Source organism: Tiliqua scincoides, chromosome 4, assembly GCF_035046505.1.
Source record: "Tiliqua scincoides isolate rTilSci1 chromosome 4, rTilSci1.hap2, whole genome shotgun sequence".
Lineage (NCBI taxonomy): Eukaryota > Metazoa > Chordata > Lepidosauria > Squamata > Scincidae > Tiliqua > Tiliqua scincoides.
The window spans coordinates 130,202,768-130,222,771 of record NC_089824.1 but is presented as its reverse complement, the minus strand read 5'-3'; the positions used below and the strand labels follow the sequence as shown (position 1 = coordinate 130,222,771).

Here is a 20,004-nt window from a genome sequence, read left to right as displayed (position 1 = left end):
GTAAAGCATACCTGATGGCAGTATAGAAATCCATCAATAAATCTCACAGTACACACGTTGGGAACCGCTAAGTTTGCCACTGGCTACAGCAATAACCTCATCGTGGGTATTTAACAATATCATTAGTAAATCAGCAAAGTATCTTGTGGCAGCTCAAAGACTCAGGGCACAATCCTAACTGGCCCTTGCACCAGAGAGCCAGCAGAGCACTTTGTAATGGCATAGCAGTTTGGTGAGCCGGCAGGAAGCCACAGCCTTCCCGCATGTGCTGGCAGAAAGAGTCATGCCCTCCGGAGCAGGTAAGGTTTATGCTGAGCAGCACAGCGATGGACTAGGAGGGGAGGGGGTGGAACAGGGTGGGGAAGGGCAGCAGTGAGGACAGAGGTTGGTGGATCTGGCTTGGAAGGGGGCTGAATCAACAGCGTCAGCACGCACCATATCCCCCCTCCAGGGTCTAAACTGCCAACACAGATCGTCTCAGACTTGCACCAATAAAATTACAGGTGCAGGTCTGAGTTGATCCATAATGGTGGCTGGTGGCTTCCCCAGGACAAGGGGGCAAATGTCCCCTTACCTCGAGGAGACTTTCCACCTGCTAAATTCCCCTGCAGGATGCAGCAGAGGCCGTGCTGGCACAGCTGCGGGCATATTTAGGTCGGATTGGGCTGCCCCATATATATTGTAGCATAAGCTTTCTCAGACTACAGCCCCCTTCATCAGATGCATGAAGATGCCACTAGACCAGACTCCTCATCATTGCTGATGTGACAGACTAGCACGGCTCCTCTCTGGAAGTCAGTTTAGCTTAAAGCTAAACTTAGAAAGCCACCCACTAACAGCTAATCATCATTATAGATCCTTTATTATCTGACATACTAATTTCAGTTTTCAGAATGACCTACAAAACGATATAAGTGACAAGTCTACAAAACAGATTAGCCTAATTACATTTTTTTAAGATGTTGGTTTGAACCTGCCTACAGATGCCCTTTTCCCACAAAAACGTATCTCTGAGAAGTGGAAGGCAACACTAATTGGAGTTCATGTGGAGACACAGCTCTGCTTTTTCAAAAATATATAAATATATATATATATATATATATATACAATCCTGGTCCATGTTATATTTTCTGGTTATTATGGACAGGCCTCCTGCAGTAGAACCATTCGTATAATGTGGAGTGAGATGACTACCCTGGAATAAGAAGGAAGGACATATAAACACATCTAACATTTGTGCTATTGAAAGGGATACTGAGAAATAACTGAGTGCATTCACAGTGCTTTTATAACTGCACTTAGCTCTCCATTCAAAAAATGTAGGAATGGTGAACAGCAGACAAGAAGGAGAGGGAATTCTCGCTATTCCATTCACCAGTGGAGTACTGGTGGTTCACCATTCACCACCAGATCCCAACCCCCGTTCCCTGGGAGAACGGAGCACTCAAGCCGCTCCGCTCTCCTCGAACTTGTGCCACCTCAAGAGGTGGCGCAAGTCTGAGGAGACCCATTGGGACCAGCAACCCTTACCCAGGAAAAGTTTCCCCTTACCACTGGCTAAGCTACTTCTGGCCACAATCCTGCTCTGGATACAGCACAAGCCTCTTGGCTTGCCTGTTTCAGCCCAGGACAGGATTGCGCTCTCAGAGTATTATCCTAACATGGTCAGGCACCAGTGCAGAACCCGCTGTGCCAGTGGAGGGAGTTGCAAATGTTCCACAAGGCATCCTGTAGGCAGCGCTTTTGGGGTGGCCTGCACTGCCCGGCCAATGCAGCATCCAAACCTTCCACCTGACAAGAGCAGGTAAGGTCACACTGGGTGGTGGAGGGGCGGCAGGAAGGTGATTCAGTGGCATGGAGGGGGCATTTTGAGGTGGGGGAGTGTGGAATGGGGGCAGGTCAGGCCCAGGAGGAAGGTGGGATTAGCAGAGCAGGTCTCTGGCACATCCTCATCCCCTTCCTGGGCCTGTCAGCATTACACGGAGCCACTGAGACTTGTGTGTGCTATTTAGCAGGTGCAGTTCCAAATAGCCCAATAGGGCAGGCAGTGGAGTTTCTGAGGTTAGGGAGAAAAATACCCCCTTATTCTGAGAAGACCTCCAGCCTGCTTCAAAGCTGTGTTGGATACAGCAGAGGCCACATGGTCCCACTGTGCCATTGCAGCTTAGGATTGAGCAGTCACTGAGTCTTTCTCTTCTAGTCCAGCTTCAGGGGCACAGCTATTTTAGTGCTTAAAATACGTTATTCAGTAACATATGTATATACCATTGTTCAACAAAAACCTTCACAAAGCAATTTACATAAATGTTGGTACCCTGCCCCTAAGAGCTTACAGTGTGCAAAAGAAAAGGCACAAAAGAGACACCAAAAAGCAGGCACCAGAAAAGACACTACAGTGGGGTGAATTGGGACATTTGCTTTCTGTCAGCAGCAGGCAGGGCTTGTACTGAGTGAGCCCATTATGAGCTGAGCTTGAACTTCAGAGAGGGGTTGGGCTCAAGTCCTAATGGGCTCAATGTTTTCAACCTGGGAGAGTTTATTTCCTGATTCCCCCAGTTCTGAACATCAGTGCCACCTCTCATTTCAGTTCATTGACTTTGAAATCAAAAGACTTACAGCACAATCCTGTACACATCTAGTAAGTTCCATGGAATTCAACAAGCCTGATTCCCAAGTTAGTATGTATAGTGTTGCCGCCTTATGAATTTAGCCTAAGGTGAAAAAGGTGAATTGCAATTCATTGCAGTTCTGTTTATTATTATTAAGAAGATGAATAAGAACGCAATCCAAAGATGCAGCTCAGTGTTGCACCAATGCAACGGCACTTTGGCACAAACTTACACTCCACGGGGCCCACATTGGGGCAGGGAGGCCGGCACAAGGGACTTGTGCACAAGTCCCTTGTGCTGGCCTCCCTGAGCCAACGTGGGCCCCGTGGAGGGTAAGTTTGTGCCAGCCGAGCTTGGCCAGTGCAGGGATCTGGAGGGGGCATGGGGAGGACGGGGAGGAGGCGGGAGGGAGGCATTCCAGGGTGGCAGGTGGGTGGGCAGTGGGCACTCCTGGGGCAGGCAGGAAGTAGGAGGCAGAGCCAGGACCTGGCAGTTATGCCGGATCCTAGCACCGTTCCCAGGTAGCCCGGAGCAGTCCCAGGCTGCTCAGATTTACGCCGCTGATTGACATGGCGCAGATCTGAGTAGCCCCAATGGGACTGCAGTGGCTTTCCCTGGAGTAAGAGGAAAAGTTTCCCCTTGCCTCAGGGTGAGCCTCTGGCTGCCTAAAGCTTGTGTTGGATATAGCGCAGGCCCACTGGCCTGCCTGCTCCAGCACAAGTTAGGATTGCGCTTTAAGACTCCAGGAGCCCTTTAACAGGCGACTTGAAGGAATGCACTGATTACACTCACCTTTTCGAGCAGTTGTCTAAGCTGTCTGCTTTTGGCATCTCTGGAGCAGAGGTTTTGTTCAGGTGCCACCACAGTGCAAATACATCGCCCGTCGGGGTCTTGGGCCGAACTATAGACTTGCCACCCTTCTTTGGGACTGATTTGAGTCTGTAAGCAAAATAAGGAGACCCACGAATAAATAGGCACGTAAAGCAAACAGTAAAGATAGTTTTAGCATATGATTTTTTTTTTAGTATTTCAAAATTAATATCTCATATATAGATTTTTGAAAATAAAAACTCTATTACAAGAAACCATTTTCTCCAAGGAGGAAGTGTGTCTGTTGCTAACTTCCCTAGCGCCTGGCCCCACTTGTCTCTTTTTGTTCAGCGCCTTCCTCAAAGGAGAAAGAGAACTAGTACAGTGATTAGAATTTTGGACTTCAACACCACGAAGACTTCAGTTCACTATTTCTCAACCTAAGCTACCTCACAGGGTTGTTGTGTGGATACAAAATGGAATGAACCAATGTGCCTCAACTTTTCTGGAAGACAATGAATTTTCTCCATGCAACCACCTGTGCACGCAGAAACAAGCTTACTGCTAACATGCCAGCAGATGTGCATATCCATTCCTATCACAGTATTTATCTGTGTCCCATTGAACTGGCTGGCTGAACTGATGTGCATGGAAAGACAGAACATTGCTGCATGCAACTAGAGCTACATCAGGGTCAGGGTGAGCAGAATAGAACAGGTGTTTGTTTTGGGGTTTCTACTATTGAAATTTCAATGCAAGCACCTGGATACTCAACTCCATACACAAACACTGGAGACCAATTATATTTTCCTGTGGACAGATACCTAGGACAGTTCTTCCCACTACAAGCCAAAAATGGATTAACAATTGTGCTCAGTGCTCAGCCCAATAGGATGTGACCATACCTCACACTGGTGAACTTGGATCCAGGCTGCAGCAACTGGACACCTCCATCACCATAACCCTTGATTTGGTGTAGGCCACTGCAGGCCTTCCATGTTACACAAGCCTTAGCCTGCCTTCAGCCAGTAATTGACACTTGCAGGAGCTCACATAAACCTACGCAAGATGCAAGATGTGATTTTTCTGATCACCGCACAGCAGCTGCAATCTCATAGGGGTCTCTTTCTCTGAAGCATCAGTGTGAGTTAATGCACACTATTATTTATTTACCCCTGGGGGCTGGGGGCCAAGAATAGGCCCTCAGTTTGGCTGTACTTGTCGTAAGAGGCGACTAAACAGCCACCGGGTAGATGGGACTCGTCAGCCTAGGAAGGCAGCTCATCTAAGAGAAGGAAACTCTGATCCCAAACCTCCACTGCCTTGTGGCTACATCCAGTTCTGGAAAAGGCTTCAGGAGTCAACCTCGAGGCAAAATCAGGAGCCGGAGTCCCTTAGGCAGTTCATGGCTGAACACAGTCACGTTCTGGCAACTCCTGCGACGCCGCTGGAACCAACCGTATTGGCTTCTGCCTTTCCATTGGACCATTCCAGCGACGTGGAGAGGGGGGATTTGCTGCATGGGTAACAGCCTATCCTCCATACCTTCTTTACCCAGGCTTCGCGCACTGGAGAGGACACTCCAACTTCGCCATACGGCGTCGGCACAACACGGGAAGCAGCAGTTTACCGGTTATAAGTCTTTGCTCGATTGGCGTAGAGCATGACGCCAGGGGCTGCTTCCGACGGTGGGAGAGATCATTGCATCTCATTGGGCAGCTACCGCCCGCCTTAAGCTGGGCAGTCCCCAGCCAGTAAGGTGTTGCCTCGCCACGGTCCGTTAACCTCATGGGGTGCGTGGGGTTTAGGGTGAAAACCGACAAGCGGATCGACAACTCTGCACCATGCAACAGAAAACAGAAAACTACTGCCCTAAAGCTGGGCACCTGGAACGTTAGGACAATGACACCTGGCTTCTCTGATGACCTGCAAGAAATAGACGACGCACGCAAAACAGCTGTCATCGACATGGAGCTGAGCAGACTGCAGATGGACATCGTCGCCCTTCAAGAGACTAGGCTGCCAGATTCCGGATCTGTCAAGGAGAGAAATTTCTCATTTTTCTGGCAGGGAAAACCACCAAACGAAACCAGGGAACATGGCGTTGGCTTTGCGGTCAGAAATACCCTGCTGAAATCCATCATCCCACCTACTGTGGGAAGTGAAAGAATTTTGTCCCTGCAGCTCCAGTCATCAGCAGGACCTATCACTCTCATCAGTGCTTATGCACCGACTCTGTCGTCTCCAGCAGAAGCCAAAGACAAATTCTATGATGACCTGGCCACCACTGTCAAGAAAATCCCTGTAAAAGAGCCATTGTTCATCCTCGGCGATTTCAATGCTAGAGTTGGTGCTGATAACAGTTCATGGCCCACTTGCTTAGGTCAGTTTGGCACTGGGAGGATGAACGAAAATGGCCAACGCCTGCTAGAGTTTTGCTGTCATCACGGTCTCTGTGTCAGCAACACATTCTTCAACACAAAGCCCCAACATAGAGTCTCTTGGAGACATCCAAGATCAAAGCACTGGCACCAGCTCGACCTGATCCTCACCAGACGCTCCAGCCTTCCCAGCATCAAGATCACACGCAGTTATCATGGTGCTGCCTGCGACACTGACCACTCCCTGGTGTGCAGCAGAGTGAAACTGCAAACAAAGCGACTGTATCACACGAAAAAGGAAGGAAGACCTCGCATTGATACCAGCAAGACCCGGGATCAGAGAAAAGTGGAGGAATTTGCACAAGCGCTTGAGGAATCTCTTCCAGGCCCGGCCGACGCAAACGCATCCAGCAGATGGGAACATTTCAAGAATACCGTTTACAACACCGCCTTGTCCATATTCGGCAAGAAGACCAACAAGGCGGCAGACTGGTTTGAAGCCCACTCTGAGGAGTTGACACCAGTCATTGAGGAAAAAAGGAGAGCTCAAGCAGCATACAAGGTCTGTCCCAGTGAGCGCAACCTGCAGGTCCTCCGAACTGCTCGCAGCAAAGTCCAACAGACTGCCAGGAGATGTGCTAACGACTACTGGCTCCAGCTCTGTTCCGAGATACAGATAGCAGCTGACACGGGCAACATCAAGGGGATGTATGATGGTATCAAGCAGGCCCTAGGTCCAACACAGAAGAAAATTGCCCCTCTGAAGTCTGCCACAGGCGAGGTCATCCAGGATCGGGCGCAGCAGATGGAACGCTGGGTGCAGCACTACTCTGAGCTATATTCCAGAGAAAATGTAGTCACCGAAGAAGCACTGAACAACATTGAGTGCCTGCCTGTGCTGGAAGAGCTTGACAGTGAACCAACCCTAGAAGAACTTCACGTGGCCCTGGACTCCCTTGCCTTTGGCAAGGCACCTGGAAAAGACAGCATCCCTGCTGAAGTCCTAAAATGCTGCAAAGAGATCATCGTCACTGAGCTGCATGAAATCCTCTGTCTCTGCTGGAGAGAAGGTGGAGTACCTCAAGACATGAGGGATGCAAACATCATCACGCTGTACAAGAACAAAGGTGACAGGGGTGACTGCAACAACTACCGCGGCATCTCTCTCCTTAGCGTTGTAGGAAAGCTGTTTGCCCGAGTTGTACTAAAGAGGCTCCAGGTACTTGCAGAGAGCGTCTATCCAGAATCGCAGTGTGGATTCCGAGCCAACAGGTCCACCACTGATATGGTATTCTCCCTTAGACAACTGCAGGAGAAATGCAGGGAACAACGACAGCCACTCTTTATAGCCTTCATAGATCTCACAAAGGCTTTCGACCTGGTCAGCAGAGACGGCCTCTTCAAGATTCTCCCCAAGATTGGATGTCCACCCAGGCTCCTCAGCATCATCAGATCCTTCCACAAGGACATGAAGGGCACTGTTGTCTTCGATGGCTCCACATCAGACCCTTTTGACATCCGAAGCGGAGTGAAGCAGGGCTGTGTTCTTGCACCAACCTTGTTTGGGATTTTCTTCGCTGTCCTGCTGAAGCAGGCCTTTGGAACTGCAACAGAAGGCATCTATCTCCGGACCAGATCAGACGGAAAGCTCTTCAACCTCTCCAGACTGAGAGCAAAATCCAAAGTCCAGCTGAAATGTCTGCGTGACTTCCTCTTTGCCGACGATGCAGCTGTCACTACCCACTCTGCCAAAGATCTCCAGCAGCTCATGGATCGTTTTAGCAAGGCCTGCCAAGATTTTGGACTGACAATCAGCCTGAAGAAAACACAGGTCATGGTTCAGGATGTGGACTCACCTCCCTGCATTACAATCTCTGAGCATGAACTGGAGGTTGTCCATGACTTTGTGTACCTTGGCTCAACGATCTCCGACACTCATTCTCTCGATGCCGAGCTAAACAGGCGCATCGGTAAAGCAGCTACCACGTTTTCCAGACTCACAAAGAGAGTCTGGTCCAACAAGAAGCTGACGGAACATACCAAGATCCAGGTCTACAGAGCTTGCGTCCTGAGTACACTTCTGTACTGCAGCGAGTCATGGACTCTTCGCCCACAACAGGAGAGGAAACTGAGCGCTTTCCACATGCGCTGCCTCCGACGCATCCTCGGCATCACCTGGCAGGACAAAGTTCCAAACAACACAGTCCTGGAACGTGCTGGAATCCCTAGCATGTATTCACTGCTGAAACAGAGACGCCTGCGTTGGCTTGGTCATGTCGTGAGAATGGATGATGGCCGGATCCCAAAGGATCTCCTCTATGGAGAACTCGTGCAAGGAAAGCGCCCTACAGGTAGACCACAGCTGCGATACAAGGACATCTGCAAGAGGGATCTGAAGGCCTTAGGGATGGACCTCAACAAGTGGGAAACCCTGGCCTCTGAGCGGCCCGCTTGGAGGCAGGCTGTGCAGCATGGCCTTTCCCAGTTTGAAGAGACACTTTGCCAACAGTCTGAGGCTAAGAGGCAAAGAAGGAAGGCCCATAGCCAGGGAGACAGACCAGGGACAGACTGCACTTGCTCCCGGTGTGGAAGGGATTGTCACTCCCGGATTGGCCTTTTCAGCCACACTAGACGCTGTGCCAGAACCACCTTTCAGAGCGCGATACCATAGTCTTTCGAGACTGAAGGTTGCCAATAATAATATTTATTTACAGACATATTTTTATACCACGTTTTCTGTACAAGAAAGAAAAAAGTCTAAACAGCAACAAAATGAACTAAACAGAGTGTGTGATGTAGTGGTCACAGTGCTAGGCTTCTACCAGGAAGAGCTATGTTCAAATCTCTGTAGCCTAGGGGGTGAGCTTGGGCTAGTCACAGTTTCTCAGACTAAGGGCCCAATCCTATCCAACTTTCCAGTGCCAGTGCAGCTGCAATGCAGCCCCTAGGCAAGGGAACAAATATTCCCTTAGTTTCTGAAGGCCTCCATAACTACCCTCCCACCACAGGATGCAGTGTGCAACCCATTGGCACAGCTAAACCAGGGCTGGAAAGATGGATAGGATTTGCCCAAAATCACCTCACAGGGTTGTTACAAGGGAAGGGGGGGGAGTCCTGCTTATCCTGAATTCTTTAGAGAAAGGAAGCCTAAACAAAAACATTTTGGCCTGCTCTTGAAAGGCATGAATTGAGGTGCTACCCTGGTATTCCAGAGGCAGAGAGTTCCACAGTCTGGGAGCTACTGCCAAGAAAACCCTATCCCACATCTCTGCCCTCTTCATGTCACAGGGCAGAGGGATACAACCCAGGGTAACTCCATTGTGTGGGCACCGTCAAGTGGGAGAAAATGATTGTTCATATGTCCTGGTCCCAAACTATTCAGTACACTTATCACATGAAAAATTATTTGCAGGGGCCAGCCCAATTCATTAATAATTGCCCAGCTCCCAGTCCTGACAAAACATGAGAACTTAACAAGAGAATGTGAGCTGCAGCCCACACTACTGTACTAACAGTTGTTTAACTCACTTTCTCACACACACAAAAAGATGCAGAAAACAAACAGCACAGTTGAACCCTGAACTTACTGTCATCCAACATAAACAAGGATACACACATAGTGGCATGCCAGGGGGTCCTGTTTTGGAACACCCCCCCCCCCCCGTGGTTAACTGAAACTGTGGATACTGGTGGACATCTCCCAGTTTCATGAAGAAACCGGAAGTAGCTTTTTTTTTTTTTTTTTTTTTTTTACTGCTGGAATCAGAGGACCCTCTGGAGGAGTGGCGTACCTGGGGGGGCAAATGCCCTGGGGATGGCGCCTGTGGAGATGGTGCTGTTAGCCTTGCTCCCCACTGCTTGTTTATTCCCCTCCTCCTGACAAAGGAGGGGGTGGTATGGAATAATGCCTGGAGTGGCTGCAAGTTGCAGCCACTCAGGTCATGATTCAGCCCCATTCTGGACTGCCTCCTCCTCTCTTTATCTATAGGACACTCCTCATCTATAGGAGGGGTTGGCCTAGAGCAGCAGTGTGCTAGGAGTCACAACTTTTGGTGTGCTGCTGCTCTAGGCTGCTCCCTCTTTTCCTCTTGGAGGAGAGGAAAGAGGCGGCCTCAAGCGGCAGTGTGTCGCAACTCCTGGTGGGCTGCTGTAGGCTACCCCCTTCTCTCCTCCTATAGAAGAGGGGGGTGGCCCAGAACAGTGCTGAATCATGGCCGGGGTGGCCACAACTCCCAGTCACTCTGGGTGTGATTCTGACTGTGTCTTTTGCCTCCTTGGAGAAGACAAAATACGTGGCCCAGAGCAGCACTGTGCCCACTCCGGGTAGCCACTCCAGGTGCAATTCCATGCTGCTTTGGGGCTGGGTCCCATCATTCATCTCCTCTGAGGAGATGAAAGATGTGTCCCAGAGTGATGCAGAATCATGCTGGGAGAGGCGAGGGTGAGGGGTTGCGCATGGGGTAGTCCTGTGAACCTGAACCACGGATAAGTGAATCCACGGATATGGAATCTGCAGCTATGGGGTCCCCCTGTGCATCACTCAGTAAACTAAGCCGCAACACAAAATAGCACACACTGGCTAGCAGTGAGCTTTTCAGTCACACAGGTCATTTTTTTCAGGCACAGGGATTCAGCTGAATTTTTATTAAACCTTAAAAAAAAGGTGTTATCTGAATACATGTGGGACCTTGGTAATCGCAGGGGATCCATTCTCAGACCCACCTGCAAATGTCAAAATTCGCGGATAATCAAATCTGTGATAGGCCCCTTTAAGCCCTCCAAAGGGCTGTTCTCTGGTTCCCTCCAGAGAGCTTTCTGAAGCCCTCAGAGGCAGCGTGTGTCCACCTGCTGCCTCTGCAGACTTCAGAATGGCCATTTTAGCCAAAAAAGATTCTGCACCTCAGATTCTGGGCTCCAGATTGCCTTATATGGCATAAAAATATCACTTCCGGTTTCCCTGGAGAAACCAGAAGTTGTGTTCTTTTGGCCAAAATGGTGATTCTGAAGTCCGCAGTGGCAGCAGGTGGACGCTTCAGAAAGCCTTCCAGAGGAGACCAGAGTGCAACTTCAGTCGCCTCCCAAGGGCTCAGGAGGTGACCAAATCTTGCTCCATGCAGGTCTGTGGGACCCACATTGAGCCAGATCCAAGGATGTACAATTATATGGAGGCCCCACCTGTATTACCAAGTAGAGATTTCTTTCCACTAAAAAGAACAAAAAAGAGGCTTTAAAGGAAAGATGTATGTGTGTCTGTGATTACTGGATTCAAGGCAGCCTAGCTTTTCTACAGGGATCATCTGCATCCCCCCCCCCCCGAAAAAAGGCAGACAAGACTTTGAACATGACGGAGAAAAAGAAATCATCATGGAAATATAAAGAAACGGGACTGCAAGGCATTTTCCCATCTCCAGCACTGTTCAAACCTCGCTGGACTTTGTTCTCCAGCACTGTTCAAACCTCGCTGGACTTTGTGAAGAAGAGAGTGTGCACTACAAAAGAGATTTGTTATTGGCAGAGCCGAAAAGATATTTGAGAAGCATGCTAGATTTTTTAAAAATCACTTTGGGTCAAATCAAAATGTATTAACTTGGGTGGATATACACACACGCATAGGCATACAACTGAACAAACAGTATGATCCCACTAGTGACTGCTGTGGGGGGACTGCATTTTTGAGTGCTCCTCTATGAAATGAAAAGAAAAAAGTAGAAAACCAGCACAGCACTCAGAGATCTGGACTGGAACAGTTCTCTTGTTGGACTAGTTAGCTGTTTGGAATGATGTGCTACTCATCTACTTGCAAAAAATTGTTTCCCATGGATCATTCAAAAATGGCATCCTCTACATTTGAAATGGTACAGTCCACCCACCCCCAATTGTACTGTGTCATTCTGCTGTATGTGTAAATCCAGTTCTATGGGTTCAAGAGGGTTTGCCAAAGACAACCCCATCAGTTGCTCTGTGTTTAATTTGCTCTGGTGCTAATATTTCCGTTAAAGTATGCCAAAGACCAAATGCGGGGGGTGGGGGGACAGGACTGAACCCAGATTTCCCTATGAATGACACTTCTAGAACAGGGGTTCCCAAACTGGTGCGTTTTGACATGATTTTTGGTGGGTCACCAAGGGTGATGGAAAGATCAGATAACTAATTACCTTAAGCCCTGAGGCTATTCAAAAATCAGATTCTGTAGTTGCTGATTACCCTGCAAAGAGCTTAGCTCCTGCAGTTTGCAAGAACGTGTAAAAATAGGGAGATAAATGTTTGAGGGTCTTTTTCTGGTTATTAGTACTTATAAATAAATAAAATATTCTTTCTAGATCACCTTGTTTTTAAAGTTTGGTAAACCTAGGTGGGTCCTGATAGAGCAGTGGTTTCCAAACTGGAGACCACTGTGCAGCTGAAAAGCCCTCCCCATCCTGGCCTGCGCTTACGATTCTGCCAAGTTGCTGCTGCTCCTGGCACCTGATCTCACCACAGGGACACTCTAGGCAATTGTATCTATTGCCCATCACCCCAGCAGACTTTGCAGCAGGATGTCTGGGCAGACGCGACTGCCCACAGTGCCCCTGTGTTGAGATTAGATGCCAGGAGTAGCACTACCACAGTGGAAGTGGAAGTAGCACAGTGGAAGTGCTACTCACAAGGAGGAGGGCTATCTAAAAACACTAGATCCAGCCTGAGGATTGTAGTTTGGAGAGCCCTGCGATAGAGTGAGTCCATTTTTAAAAAATGGGTCCCAGTGCTGAAAAGTTTAGGAACCACTGTTCTAGAACATAACATCTCATCAAGGCTGTGTGCGGCAATGGCATACATCATTGGCGACCTGATTCTAAAGCCCAGGGGCCTCTCAGTTGGTTTTGACACTCCATATATATGAATCATCTATAGCATTATAAAGGCATACATAAAGCCCTGCAAACAGCAACTTTTATATCAACCTGTCAAGCATGAATATTGATGGGGCAGCTCTGCCTGAAATGTGAGCGGTGTAATATATCTGCTCTCCATAGGGGAGACTGCATCTCACTTGATTAAGAGGAAAAGGTGTGAGAGGAAAGAAATGGGGGCGTCTTGATATTTTCTTCAAGCATGCTTTCTTGCTTGCTATTTCTATATGCCTGTAGTTCCCAAATGTGGAACTCCTCCTATCCCTTTCAACATTTGCTCCATTCAGTAGCATAGCCAGAAGGAAGAGCAAAATGCAAAGTACCGCAGGCACCACAACAAGCTGTGTAAGTGACCCCTCCCACTTGCTATTAGAGCCATTCCAGGCAATGACATCAAAGTGCAGGAGACAACATTTGATTCCGCGAGCATCTGCGTGTTGCTCATGCCACTGGGAACAGCTCTGAAGGTGAGGGGGGAGGGGCAGCTTACACGGTGCACTGAGACGCCCTGCAAAACTCAGTGCTGTGCCCCCACTCTGGGAACACCACTGTAAAAAGCGATTTAAGTTAGGAATCAAACTGTGCTTTAATGAGACGCATCAGGCTGAAATTCACAGATATATCTCTTACAAGTTACTGGGGAAGCTTCATCAGTTGAATTTCTGCTTGGACGCATCCCTCCCTAGCCCAATGTCAAGCTGAAAGACCAAGGCAAAGTGTGGGTGCATGGAGCCTAGTTTGTAAATGAGCATAATATAGGAACCTGTACAAAATCTTTACTGTTTACATGGTATGGAAGTTAAACCGTCCGCCATGATTAGCAATTTCCTATGCTGTTTGCAGCATGAGAGAAAATTGTAAGCAGCGTAGTTTTCATCAATTTTTTTTTTAAAAAATTATAATATATCTGTTATTCTCTTTCTCTCTCTCTCTCTCTGTGTGAGTAAAAACAATCATTCAAACTATTAACTTAAAACAATAGACTAAGCCAAGCTTATAAACACCAGCACATGTTGATATCTAAGAGCTTCAAGATGAGATGGCCCTTGTAGCATGTACATCATTTTATGCATTTTCTAAAAATAACTCATCTTAACAAAGGCTTAAAAGATTACGCAATGCACATCATTTGCCACAACACACTTTTTGTTTTTAAAAGAAAAAGGGAAAGTGCTCGAGCGAAAGTGGTGGAAGACATCTTGCACATGGCCATCCCATTAGCACTGCCTGCATGTCCCCAACAACAAAATGATGCCACATGCTGACTGGGAAAACGCTGCACCCCCCACAACACAATTGCAGGCCCCAAAGGAAGATGTCTGGATCCCCTCTGAACAGGAGTAACAATGACCCATTTTATTTTATTTTTTTTGTCTGAGGAGGCCAACAGAATGGAGATGATGGAACCTGCCCCAGGGCTAGCTGGAAAGGCGTTAATGCGGAATTATACCAGGCCCAGAATGATCTTCTGTCTGATATTTGCTGTTATTAAGATGGAGAGAATATGATTTAAAGGGGAGACAGAACAATGAAGGAAAAACCAAACATAATTAGAGCTGAAGGGAACCATTTTAACTGGATTGGAATATTGAGCCACAATGTAAACAGGAACAAGTCCAGTTTATCTGAGTCATTAGCGCTGGAAACAGAAGTGAAATGTGAGCCATTAACTCCTGTCTTTTCTTAGCCCCTCTTAACTCTCAGTGGGGACCAAACAAGCCTGACAGTCCTATACAATGGCCTGCAGTCCCACTCCTCTGGCAGTTAGAGCCAGGAAGCAAAACAATGAGACGTATCAAGACACTAGTGGGTGGCTAATCCCACATGGATAGTAGGTTTGATGTAATGACTCCATGTTGTGCAGGACTGCACTTGATTTTGGGATGAAGGTAAATCATTGCTGAGTCATAGTCATGCAACAGACAAAGTGGCTTCTATCAGGGAGCCTGAACCCCACTCGTGAGAGCTTGAGTAGTCAGTCATTATCTATCTCTCCTTACTACACTTCTCTTGGCACCAGCATGATCAGTGGTGACAGATGCAAGGAAGCCCATGGGTAAGCACCTGGGGCTGGACCCAATGGTGACCCAGAACATTGAGAGAGAAGCAACCCCCCTCCCCTCTCCAGCAACAACTCCTTTCTTGGTGCTCTGGTGGTACTGGAAAGGAGAGGTCAGAGGTTCCTCCTTTTGTTTTACTGGATGACTGGGAAGGTAAAAGCAGTAGACTCATTGCATGCTCACCCTTCAACGCCCCAGCAGACCTGCACTAGCTATTTAGCTAGTGCAGGTCTGAATAGAGACCCTCTGCAGCACAGTGGCTTATCCCTGGGGAACAAATGTTCCCTTCCAGTGGTTCCCAAACTGTGAGTCGTGGCTCCCTGGGGAGATGCGAAAACCAGCCAGGGGAGCCGTGGAATCACTGTGAAAAATAAGTCGCCCTATACAATGTATAGGATTGCAGTCCTAATGGGGAACCACGGCTAATGGCCCAGTAGGTCAAGGGAGCTGCCAGGTGAAAAAGTTTGGGAACCACTGCCTTACCAGAGAAGACCATCACAACTGCCCCCTGCCACAGGATGCAGCAATCACCATTTTGGCTTTGCTGCACTGGCGGGGGGGGAATGGACAGGATTGGACCATTAAGCTCCAATGATACCCTGTTTCCAGCTGTGGACATCTGAATAGCTGTTTCAGCAGCGTATCTGACTGCAACCTCAAGTGATAACTTTCCTGTGTCAATGAGCAGCATCACAGACCCAACTTTTATACCAGCTCATAGCTTCCCAGAGCCATTTCAGGCTTCATATTTCAAAGGTGTAGAGAGAAGATTCTTTTTTGAAGGGCACACCAAAAATGTCAAGCGTGATTGTAACAGATACATTTTCAAAAGGTGTCTCATGTGAGCGCACTTATAAGAGAGTCTTGATTGCCCGCAGTTCCCTGCTGAGGATACGTTTGGTAGCAAACCAGGTCTTCTGCCAGGTAATGTGTGAAATGCTGTTAAATACAATGGAGTCAGCCAACACATTCTGCTACAAGCACAGGCCCACTATACTCTGACCAGCCGCAGATCTTCAGAGCTGAACGCCTTTTCTTGACATGCTTCTTGAGAGTTGTTAAACTAGGCATGAATCAAGGACATTCCACCTGCAAAATATTTGTTCTGCCATTGAACCACAGCCTACCTGCATCAGTATCCTACCTGCTGTGGAATTAACTGATGGCAAATCAAGTGATACATTATCATGCCTGATCTGCTGATGTCCTATCTGTGTTACGTTTACATTTCTGAACTTCCTTAGCAGTATGTAACTCTTCAAATATGAATCATGAGCTTGCTATAGGGCCGGCAACTCCACTGCATAGGATAGGCAGGGTTGGTGGCTGTTAGTGCTCAGGAAAGCAGAGGGTGAAGAAGCAAATGTGATGAGAATGAATGAGGAACTCTACTGAGATGAAAGAAATGGCCATTATTGAAAGTTGATTTTCTTATGGGGTTACAATAGATGTACATTTGATTGCCAAGAAATAAATGAATGTGGTTATTGGCACTCACTGAGCTTTAGATTCACTGGTTTGAAAGCCCAGCTACTGAAGTCTTGATTCCTCTGTTGCAGTGTTTCTCAAACTGTGGGTCAGACCCACTAGGTGGGTTGCGAACTGATTTCAAGCGGGTCCCCATTCATTTTAATATTTTATTTTTAATCTATTAGACTTGATGCTACATGACTGCATTTGGGGAAATGTTACAGATCTATACTTTGAACAGGCTACTATGTATATGCTTTTAACAATGATAGTAAATGAGACTTACTCCTGGGTAAGTGCGACTAGGATTGCAGCCAGGCAGCCCAATCCTGAGCTGCCCAGAGCTGCAGGACCCGGCGGCTCCACAGAGAGCTCCCGCCGGATCCAGCGCCTCCCGCGCTACTGCAGGAGGGCTCCTTGGGAGAAGGGGACATTCATCCCCTTCCCCCATGTAAGGGAAGCAGCCCCGCAATGGGGCTACTCACTTAGCGGCAACTGTTTGGTCGCCGCTAAAGTGAAGGTGCTCGTGTAGGGCAAGCAGCCCTGCCCAAGCGCCTTGGATCCTGCAGAGCTTGGCTCCATGGATCCGTCACTCCCCGCCCCCGACACACCTCCCCCACACCCCTGGCCATGCCTTCCCCTCCCCCGAATGCCTCCCCATGCCCCCGACCACATCTCCATCTCCCGTTCCACAGCCCGGCGGTCACAGAGATTGCCGAGCCGCGGAACCCGGGCGCCCGGTCACGTGGACCACAGGATCGAGCTCTAGGATTGTTAAAACCCTGCTTGATGATTTCACTTCAGTCATGACATCACTTCTGGTGGTCCTGACAGATTCACATTCTAAAAAGTGGGTCCTGGTGCTAAAAGTTTGAGAACCACTGCTCGGTTGGAAGCTGGTATAACTGTGATCTGAATTATTGTAAAAATGGAAGTGGCAAAGAATTGACGTGTCCACCTCAGAATGCAGACACAGCATAGGGTATAATTTAAGTAAATAGAGGTGTGCATTTGCTCTAGCTGTCATGCTTAGTATTTAATTCACATAAGGCCATTCCAAGCACTCTGTCCCAAGGAGCTTACAATTTAAATTCAACAGTTGGGGAGACAAATGAAGGGGGGAGAGGAGCCAAGGAGAAAAAAAGGGGAGGCTGGGTGATGAACAGAGATGAATAAGAGGAGATGAATATGTACAACCCATACTAAGCTTGAGAGTTCTTGAGCGTATTTGTGGCATATGCTAAGTTAGAAGAGCCCTTAACATCTTCCATGCTGTGCTTGTGCTATTCTAAAGTAATCACCAGAAGATGTTTTTAAATAACTTTCCTGCTCATCTGATGCATATTTAGTATTAAAAAAGAAGAAAATTCCTTAGGCACAGTGGAGGGGTATTGTGATTGGCTGCTGAGGCTTAAATGATTGATGATATTAGGCTATATTTAGGTCAGGCTGCTTTTGTGCCTTCTGCTTTAAAAAAAAAAATTCAGCATCTTTATGATTTTAGAAAGGCTTCTGATCCTAGGAGAAATGGTACAGTAGCAAACAGGTAAAGCTGGATAAAAAGAAGTGTACATTTTATACACTGCACTAAGATGCCTCTTCTTTCTCTCCCCCCCCCCCATTTGTAGTTTAATCACAAACTCAGGGAAAAGCTACTTTGCCACCTCTCTCAAGAAAGGCACTAGAAAACAGCAACATCTAACAAAAGCTGCTGAGTTAGACTCCCACAATTCAGGCTTACTGCTGGCAGGTCTGAGAGGAGGAAAATCAAGACAGCTGGAGAAAAAATTTTCTTCCTGTAAACAGAAAAATATGTCTGTAGTAACAAATAAATGGAGAGTTGAGCATTAACTGGGTGAAATGCAAATTGAAACCAAGTTATAAAATAGTGTTGAACATAAGAACAGCCCCACTGGATCAGGCCATAGGCCCATCTAGTCCAGCTTCCTGTATCTCACAGCAGCCCACCAAATGCCCCAGGAGCACACCAGATAGGAAGAGAAGAAGAAGAAGAAGGAGGAGGAGGAGGAGGAGGAGAAGGAGGAGGAGGAGAAGAAGAAGAAGAAGAAGAAGAAGAAGAAGAAGAAGAAGAAGAAGAAGAAGAAGAAGAAGAAGAAGAAGAAGAAGTTCCTTCCTCCAAGGAGCTTACAGTCTAAAACTGAGAGTAGGAGGGTTAGTAACTGTTGGACAATAGAGGAAGAAGAGGGAAAGTTGGATGGATGGAAGCAATATAGTTGCATGCAAATCTTGGTTGGAGCCGGGAATGGGATTTAAGAGGTTAAACCAAAGGTAAGATGAGGAGGGAATTGAAGGGAAAGAGGGAAAGGCGTGTGGTATCTGAAATGATGAGGTTGCACCATCACTGCTCTTGGTACTTGACAGACAAGTTCCTATCTTAGTCTCAGTGTAGGTTGACAGACAAATTTTTTTGGGGGGGGAGAACGTACAGAAGAGAAGGAGAGAGAAGCAAAAGAAATAAAAGAAAAAGTAGGTGGAATGGAGAATAGGAGAGGTGAAGAAACATGAATGGGAGCAAATGAAATTACTTATATTTGGACTTTGTTTCAGCTGTAGAGGACAACTAAGGAACAGAAATATTATTGCAAAGCAGGACCGGCTTTTTGGCAATTGGGGAGATTTTGCCCAGTTGGGTCCCCCACTGCCCTTTTGCCCACCACTGCTTCCAATTAGCCCCAAATAGAATCACTTCGGAAGCAGCTCCTGCCCACTGCTGCTTCCAATTGGCCTGAAACTGGGTCACTTTGGAAGCAGCTTCCACCAACTGCTCCTTCCAGCTGGTCTGAAATTGGTGTCCTGCAGGCCAAAGCATGCGCACCTCACTCCTCCCCCTGCCCTTGCAGTTCCCAGCACCATCCTCTCCCTGTCTTGGTCTGGAGTGGGCTGCTGTGGATGGGACAGTGACAAGCAAGAGTCAGGGAGCACTGTGGGCTGGGGTGACGCTCCCTCCTCCCTCTGGTTGCCCTCCAGGTTCCTGTTCTACACAATCACTAAAGATATAGGAGTCCTGTCCTTGCACAGAAGTAACAGATTGTTTTTCTTGGTCTGGCTCCATTCAAGCTAAGAGTTAAATTAGTAGAGGAGGCCCAGCAAAAGTGTTTCCAAGTGGGCACTGCAGCTCCTAAGGCTGGCCCTGTTGCCAGGTCTGTCGTTGCCATCATCAGAGTGCAGGTAAAATGCCTTTTTGCCATTCCTCTTGTACAGATCTCTGACTAATTCATTGGGAGTCCAGTCCTAACCAACTTTCAGCACTGATGCAGCTGCCAATGCAGTCCTGAGATAGAGAAACAAATGTCCCCTTGCCCTGAGGAGGCCTCCTTGACTGCCCCCACAACAGGATACAGTGTATGTATACCCTGTTGGCATAGCTGCATCCACACTAGAACACTGGTTAGGATTGGGCTGTGGGACTTTTTTCTGTGCAAGTCCATTGCACTGAGAATAATGACCTCATTTGCTTCAGTGGGCCTTGTGTAGGAGGTTGTACATTGGTCACGTGTCCTGGGAGGGCATCAAATTCCATCAACTTCAGCAGAAGTGACGTTTTGATATACAAATTTTTACATTTAAAAAAAATGTGTTTTTTTCCCCAGAAAACCAAAATTAAGTTTTCTGTTCTACTTTCATGGTGCAATATGGGCAGGAAAGGATCTCATAGAGGTACTCAGTCCAGACTCTATTGAAATGATTCTCTTCTTTTACCCAGCATTATTTTACTTGAAACGTATCTTTTACTTTACTTTTACTTTTTTACTATATGGTGGGG

At 47.6% G+C, this 20,004-nt stretch overlaps 1 protein-coding gene across 3 annotated transcripts in view; it reads right to left on the bottom strand.

Moving 5' to 3' along the window:
- OLFM3 (olfactomedin 3) overlaps nucleotides 1-20,004 on the bottom strand; it is a 59,665-nt gene that overhangs the window by 37,744 nt on the left and 1,917 nt on the right. Inside the window, exons 2-4 of one of the 3 annotated variants that reach the window (XM_066624263.1) lie at nucleotides 12,005-12,023; nucleotides 3,402-3,537; nucleotides 593-595 (exon numbers count right to left, since the gene is read on the bottom strand). In XM_066624263.1, the coding sequence (XP_066480360.1) occupies nucleotides 593-595; nucleotides 3,402-3,537; nucleotides 12,005-12,023 (158 nt within the window). Of the gene's footprint in view, nucleotides 1-592; nucleotides 596-3,401; nucleotides 3,549-3,954; nucleotides 3,991-12,004; nucleotides 12,024-20,004 lie in introns of those variants that run through there. The other 2 variants (XM_066624264.1, XM_066624262.1) reach the window with 2 other exon arrangements.